The 7806-nt window shown below is 48.4% G+C and overlaps 2 protein-coding genes across 2 annotated transcripts; one reads left to right on the plus strand and one right to left on the minus strand.

The window, feature by feature from the left end:
* The first annotated feature begins 453 nt into the window (after positions 1-453).
* AGABI2DRAFT_221059 (hypothetical protein) lies at positions 454-5526 on the plus strand. The gene is made up of 11 exons (XM_006460765.1): positions 454-601; positions 651-1097; positions 1158-1215; positions 1265-2201; positions 2255-2518; positions 2568-2739; positions 2793-3032; positions 3091-3704; positions 3756-4104; positions 4156-4672; positions 4724-5526. Exons 1-11 carry the CDS (start codon positions 566-568, stop codon positions 4804-4806), a joined length of 3717 nt encoding a protein of 1238 aa, XP_006460828.1. The 5' UTR covers positions 454-565; the 3' UTR covers positions 4807-5526.
* A 594-nt stretch (positions 5527-6120) lies between these two features.
* Positions 6121-7671, minus strand: AGABI2DRAFT_192421 (hypothetical protein; the record flags this gene model as incomplete). The annotated part of the gene is made up of 9 exons (XM_006460766.1): positions 7571-7671; positions 7226-7507; positions 7099-7175; positions 7012-7049; positions 6926-6961; positions 6826-6869; positions 6686-6775; positions 6415-6637; positions 6121-6358 (listed from the first exon to the last, which is right to left on the minus strand). Coding segments are annotated over exons 1-9 (1089 nt in total), but the record flags the coding sequence as incomplete, so codon positions are not given.
* Between the last annotated feature and the right edge of the window lie 135 nt (positions 7672-7806).

A 7806-nucleotide genomic window follows, 5' to 3' on the forward strand; every position in this document is an offset into this window, starting at 1 on the left:
CGATGCTGCCATGCTCGACGAAAATAGAAAATAGTCTCCACGTGACCCCTCTTCCTCCGGCCCCTCGTCGAGGTTTTTCCGCTCATGATTGCTGTCCCCTACATACCCACCCATCAGCGGTGCCGAATATTTCAGGAAAAATGACCGGTTTTCGCTCACATAGCGACGGCTGTCACCGCGTGTCGCGTTCCGTTAAGAGATCCGAAACGGCGGAAATGTGTCCGCAAAGTTAAATCAGGCACGGCTGCTTGACAGTACTTGGTAGTGAGATTATATGGTCGGAACACTGCTGTACCAAGTAGTGTTTCTCGCCGTTGTCCCTGGTCTTCGACTGGCTGTGAGTTGAGCAGGGATTCAGGCATGCCACGTCAATAACTAAGTCAAGAAAGTCCCACGCGCTTGACCCTGAGGGCATAAGACCACGTCGGAATAGAATTCTCTCAACCGCCACTACTCTCTCTCTCACTCTTACATTGTTCTCGAGAAGGTCTGAATCTCCGGATTTTCTCTCCCTGGTACACACCGTCAAAGGTCAACTTTCCCCGGCTAGCACATCACCAGCAACATGGTCAATCCGGCTCTGACTGCCGCCGACCTTCAAGTGCGTAGTGGTTTTTCCTATGCTTCGCTCTATTGAGTATCATGTTCAGAGGAGGCACGAGCTTGAAGGAGCTCCAGATCCATTCCCCTCCTTTGCAGAAGTCAACCATACCAAGGCAAAGGTCAAGGTGGCCTCAAAGGCCGATTTGGATACTCAGTCGGAAACTGCTTTCCCCTCCCTTGCTCCATCTGCGTCGACCCCCGCTGCTCCCACTACCTCCGCATGGGGTGGTCCTCGTATCAGGCCCGCTGTTCCGAAACAGCCAGTCTTTTCCAATTCTATCACACTCCCAGCTATAGACCTCTCGAGTGCAGGCAGGGATGGTAAACAAGCAACTCTCGGTGAGATTATGAAGCGGGTGACCACCAAATACAAGGTTAAGTTGGAGGCTTCCACGAATCAAAAGACACGCCAAACCACGTTTTTCCTCAAGGCAGAATCTGAAAAAGATCTCGAAAAGGCCAAACGTAGTCTTGTTGCTCTGCTCAGCCCGGATGTACGTAATCGTGTGAATGGTTGCAATTTTATGTTCATTCGCTGAGCTACTTTTACGTAGACTACTTTGGTTATCAACGCCCCTGCTTCTACGATCGCGACGATCATTGGGCCTCGAGGTTAGTCAATTGAGGGGCTAAATCTAACTTTGCTGACGAGTTCTCTCAGGCGCAACTTTGAAGCAAATTCGGGATCAAACAGGTATTAAAGTCGACATCCCCAAGAAAGAGGCCAACGGGAACAGTCATATTGGCAATGGCAATGCCGGTGATGTCACCCCATCCTTAGACAACGACGAAGAAGAACCTACTGTTCCTGTCACTCTCACTGGTCCAGTTCCCTTCATCTATGAGGCACAGGAACTTCTCAACCAGCTCATCTCGTCCAAGATTTCTAAGGCTACCCAGCGCGTTCGTGACATTCCAGCCCATATCCTTCCCTTCATTATCGCTCGCAAAACCTTCTTCTTGTCCACTGCTCAGGAGGCTGGCGTCACTCTCACCCTTAATACTCCCAACCGCGAGATTACTGCCAGTGGTGAACGCGATGGTGTTATTCGTCTGGTTGAGCTCATCAAGAGTAACATCGAAACTTTCAAGACTGGTATAACTTTCCTTAAGCTTGCCGTTCCCAAACGTCAACATCGTCTCCTTGTTGGAGATGCGGTACAACAGATAATGGCAGAGAGCAAGTGCTCTATCGCTGTTCCAGATTCTGATGATTCCAGTGATGAAATCACCATTTGGGGTCAAGGTAGTGACCTCCCTAACGGTCTAACGGCGGTTATGCAACATGCGAACTCCAAATATATCCACGAGTTCCCTATTCCGGGTCACGTCTCCATTGCTCGCAACCTTGTCACGTTCTTCCGGTACATCTCTTATGACCAGATTCTGAAAGAAAAGATTCCCGGCGTCACCGTATTTCTTCCCTCTGCCTCACAAGACAAGACATCGTACACTATCGATCTCGTCGGTGACAAGCCGGTTGTCGATTCCGCTGTTCGTCAGGTCTCTGAAGCGATTGGTAAACTCTACGGTGCGACTAAGGACGTCAACATAGATTGGCTTCTCCATCGCGTGATCACGGTCAAGAATGCCAAGAAGTATGTCCTGTGAAATATGTCTACTGCCCGAAAATAACTGTTTTCTTCTGCAGAATCAAGCAATTCCATGATGCGCATAATGTTCAAGTCTTTTTCCCTCAAGAATCCGAAGAGTCTTCATCAGTTTTACTTGTCTATGATCCGTTCTCGCCAAACGCCTCCCCTTCCCCTGATGACAAGAAGCGTCACATCGATGATGTGGAGAAGGAGATATTGAAACTAGCCAAGGATGCTGCTGACGTTAAGGGCGAAACTATCACTGTGGACAAACGTTGGCACGAGGCTATTATTGGTCAAAATGGTACTACATTAAATGCGTAAGTCAATAAGTTTCTGTTTGTCCATTGCGCTAAAGCCCCTTTCTAGGATCATCGGAGAGGACAAGACGCTCGTCGTCAAATTTGGCGCAGACGCTGGAGACAATGCGACCGAGGAAACCGTCCTCGTTCGTGGTGTGAGCGCTGATGTCGATCGGGCTGTCAAAGAAATTCGCCGAATCGTCGAGGATGCCAAGAACGATGAAATAGTCAACAGCTATGTGAGCTTTCTTGCACGATAATAGGCGACCATATCACTTATCTCTACTCATAGTCCATTGACTTCGAGATTGACCGCGAATATGTTGGTCGCGTCGTTGGTGCTCAGGGTGCTGGAGTTAATAAGCTCAGGGACCAACTTGGTGTCAAGGTCGATGTCAACGATGAGGAAGATAGGGAAACTAATGGTAAAAAGAAGAAGGGTTCTTCGCAGAAATCCAAGGTCAAAATCACTGGTCGCAAAGAGAATGTTGAGGAAGCCAAGAAACGTATCCTGGCTCAGGTTGACCGTCTTGTGCGTGTTCCAATACCGTAGTACATTGAAGAAAAAACTGACTTTTTATTCCCACTAGGCCGATGAAACATTTGAAGTCCTCAAAATCCCTAGCCAATTCCATGCCTCCCTCATTGGTCAACAGGGCAAATATGCCATCCGTCTGGAGGAAAAATACGCTGTCAAGATCACTTTCCCCCGCCAGAATGTTGATTTTGAGGGCAAGACTCGTGAGCAACTCAAGTCTGATGAGGTTCTTATCAAGGGTGGCAAGAAGGGTGTAGCCAGTGCCAAAGCTGAACTACTCGATGCTCTTGAAGTCGAGAAGGAGTCTAATCACGTCATCAAATTCGCAGTCCCCAGTCGCGCAATTGCTCGCATCCTTGGTAGAGGTGGTGCAAGTATTAACGAAATCAAAGACCTTACTGGCGCCATTGTTGATATTGACAAGTCGTCGGATGATCCTAATACTACAAACATCTCCGTCCGTGGTACTAAAGAAGCGATCAATGATGCCAAGGCTCAGATTATGGAGATTGCCAATTCGGTTGGAGAAGAAACGACTGTCACTTTGACCATTGAAACCAAGTGGCACCGCAATCTGATTGGTGCTGGCGGACAAGGCCTCAGAGAACTCATTACTCGCTGTGGTGGACCAACTGACTCTAAAGCGCAGGCTGGCCTGGTGAGATTGTAAGGGACATGCTTATATTCTCGAACGATTATTAACGACCATCTGTCTAGCCCTCGTCAAGGGGAACCTTCTGATGAAGTCCGTATTCGGGGTGAACCCAAGCTTGTCAACAAAATAAAAGTCGAGCTCGAGAAGGCTACCGCTACCCTGAAGGATCGCGTTGTTCTCGCTGTGGAGGTCCCGTCCGCTCAACATCGCGTCCTCATAGGTCGTGGTGGTCAGCACTTGAATGAACTCCAGGAAAAGACTGGCGCCCAGATTCAATTCCCCGGTTCTCGTTCTTACAGTCATGTTGGGGAAGCAGAGAATGCTGCAGATTTTACTGAGGTTGATGCTGGTGATATCGTGAAGGTTTCTGGCCCTCGCGCTGCTTGCGACGCTGCCATCACAGAGCTAAAGGTGCGTCTGTCCCGGACAAAAAGCGTGGAATTATACTTAGATTTCGATTAGGGTCAGGTCAAACCGCCAGCTCCTGAAGGCGTTTCTACAACATTGAATGTGCCGTTAAAATACCATCACGCCATTGCTCAACAAGGTGCATTCTACCGCAACCTTCGATCCATTGGTGTCCGTGTCGAGCAATCTATCCAACCTACCCAAGCTGCTGTTCCAACCGGTCCAAGTTCTAATGCTGTTCCTTCGGCCCGCATTGATGAGGAGGTTGAGGATGAATCGATGGCTAACGTCAAGTGGGTTGTTGAGCCCAATTACCAGGATACAGAAGAAGGGGAATCAGTTTGGACCCTCAAGGCTCATGACCAGGAGGGTTTGGACAAAGCACAAAACCTCATTGCTGAGGCTATTAAACATGCGGAGCAGATGAGCCATGTTGGCTACCTCACCATGCCCGACAAGAGCTCTTTCCCTAGAATTGTTGGTTCCAAGGGTGTTAATGTTTCCCGCCTCCGGCAGGAGACTGGCGCCGATATCACTGTGAGTCGCGAGGACACAACCATTACGATCATCGGTAAGTCAATGTGTTTCCGAGTATACCAGTGGCTAACGTAGACCATCACAGGCTCTGAAGCTGATATCGAGGCTGCCAAGACTGCGATTATTAAAATTGCCTCCACTCCAGCTGGCCGGTCGCGTCGCGATTAAAAATTATGTTATTGCTTAGAGAATAGTTAGTTGGTTATATACCTCATTGGATATGCGCGAATTTAGGAATAAAATGACATGTGGTAATTGCAATTAGTTAAACATCAGCTACAGAAGCCATGTCCGCATCTGCAGGTTCACCGTCGATATCATCATCCATAGGCATGCCGTCAATGTCCTCCATAGGTTCCCCATCTACATCGTCCACAGGTGCTCCGTCTATATCTTCCACTGGTTCTCCATCTACGTCATCCACTGGTTCTCCATCTACGTTGTCCAGAGGTTCACCATCCATATCGTCCATGACATTCTCATCAGCGGACGAAGTATCGGTGGCAAGCTTGAACGAGCTTTGCTTGAACCGAGAACTGAATGAGCTCTTCTGTTCTTCCACTTTTTCTTCCTTGTCCTCTACCTTCGTTTCGGATGGCACCGCGGCACCTTCGAGTCGTTGGCGTAGCTCAGCTGTCACCTCCGGAGGAAATACAATCCAGTCCTCCCAGATCTCAACGATAGCGATAATTTGCTTCTTGAAAGTCTCTGCTGTCATGCGACCAGGGAAGGAATGATAAATGTTTGCAAGATGATCAAACACAATGCCGAGCCGGGACTGAAATTCCTGCCTGAACTTCCAAGCACTTGGTACGGTTGCGGCTGAATTGTGGAGAATGTCACAAATAAGGTGCAATCGAGCGACTTTTCTTGGTACGGCAGTGCTATCCACTAGGAGGGAGGCAACAATGACGTCTACAATCTATTTCCGAATGAGCCAAGTGGGAAAACATTTCGAAAAGAATCGCTACCTCATGTGCTGCTTCAGCGTGTTCGAGGCTGAATGCCATGCATCTTGCGATCTCGCCTCGCTTGCCTGACATCCCACGGAGCATCGCCTCGAATCGTTTCCTCGCCAATTTTCCTAGTTTGCTTCTACGACCGCGTTCTCTTTCTGATTCCTCGGCGGAATCAGATGAATAGATAGAATTGTAGCCCTGTACATAACCGTTAGGTGGCTGCAGCGTGGTACAATGGTTTCTACTGACATCATCATCGAATTCCGGCTTTAGAATACGGTCAGACTCCACCAAACCACGATAAAATGCATGTCGCCGGTGCTGCAAACGATCAATAACAGAAAGGGTGGCCAAAGAAGTACAACCAACATTTCTATGAATCAAGAATGCGTATTTGGGGTTGTTGCGTTCGCGCTCCCTAAGTACTTCCTCGTACTTCAAATCTTGGCCTTTTACCTCTGAAGCAACGGCTCGAATGAAAGTATCAGTGACTGCCTCTTCCTCTTCAGTATGAGCTCTACTGAGTGGGCTGCGGGAATAACGTCGTCGTGGTGAACGACTGCGAGAGGAATAGTGTCGATGCCGCGACCGACTACGAGATCTACGACGAGACTGGGATGGGCTTCTGTTCCTGTCTCTGTCGTAAGATTGGCTGCGAGAGCGATGCGACCGTCTGTAATATTTGTCTTGTGAACGGGACCGCGGACGTTCCCTGGAACGGCTCCGGCTTGTCCCATGTTCTCGATAGTATGAAGCCGCGACTTGGGATAGAACGGATCAATAGACATCATTGATTATTTCCAATTTGAAAACTCACCATATTTCGGTTTCGCTGCAATGGGAACAGCTTTACTCCATCCAACTCGTAAGACAGAACCTCCCCAATCGTATCCATCAAACTCGCGTAGCGCCTCTTCAGCATCATGGCGTTTCATAAAAGAAACAAAACCGCTTAACCCCGCCTTGCCGCTCCTTCGAGACGCGGTCATATCTGCACCAGGACCTACCGTAGCGTCGGATCTGGGCCACATGATTTTGACCTTAAAACAATAAGTCAGAGCACGAGGAAAGTAATTGAGATATCTTACAGAGCCCACCGGTCCCGCTCGGGCAAAGAAATTGCCCAGAGACTCTTCCGTGACATGCGGGGGTAGATTAGCAACAAAGACATTCGAAGTCTAGCAGAAATATTAGTTTCAGAAGGTAATTGATGGAAAAAACTTGTCACCTGGGGATCGCCGCGATCTTTACTACCACTCTGACCCTCGTAGGCTAATAAAACGAAAGGATTCACATTTGTGAAGGTTTGAAAGCAGACATTGACTCACCTGCAAGTGCCGTTACTGAACGACCATGACTTTGGGCTACAAAACCGGATAAGAACCTGGTGGTTTATAAAACCTGTGGAACGTACATTGCTTCGCATATTTGGCTTCCCTCTCTGCTTGGTCCCTATACAGCCGTTTAACTTTGTTCACAGTACTCCAAGTATTGCCCGAACCTTTTAATTTCCTCCAAAAATGCGTCCATAGCCCTCTTACCCTTCGGCTTCGGCATACTCATTGCAGGTGATATCGACTGGTGAACTATAAGCTGAGAGGAAGGGTTAAAACAACCTTCTAACTTACCCTTTCTATACCAGACGTTCTTGTGTTTGAAGAGTTCACCTCACCAGCCCTAGGCAGGTTGTATTCTGCTCCATCCGAGCCCGCTCTAACAAACGTTGATTTCTTCTTTCCAGCCGCATCGTCTCCTTGGAATGCATCCAAGAATTCGGCATATGCTTTAGCCGCGGAAGCTTCCTCTTCTCGTTTCTTGGCTTCAGCAGCCTCTTGCTCTTTTTCGCGCCTCGATTTACGAACAGTGCCCGAAGTATACTGCGAGATTTTCGCCTCGTCAACGTGTTTTTGCTAATTGGACGAGGAACAAATGGTGAGCATGATCAAAGCAAGAAATAGCTCTGTCCATCGCACTGGGAAGGAAGAGTCCTCGTCATCATCAAAAAACGCTGCTAGCTTTGACTTGGTTTTGTCCATGACCTTGAATGCTTGTAAGAAATGGTCGGGCGTTGAAGAACGAAGGTCGAGAGGCTCAGAAATGATATATTGATGGCGAGTGCTAGTGACCCAGTCACAATTCACATGAAATTCACACGAGCCAGTAAGAAATACAACGTGAATGCGATTAAGAACGGGATAAGCTTGGCTGG

Source organism: Agaricus bisporus (genome assembly GCF_000300575.1).
Source record: "Agaricus bisporus var. bisporus H97 unplaced genomic scaffold AGABI2scaffold_5, whole genome shotgun sequence".
Lineage (NCBI taxonomy): Eukaryota > Fungi > Basidiomycota > Agaricomycetes > Agaricales > Agaricaceae > Agaricus > Agaricus bisporus.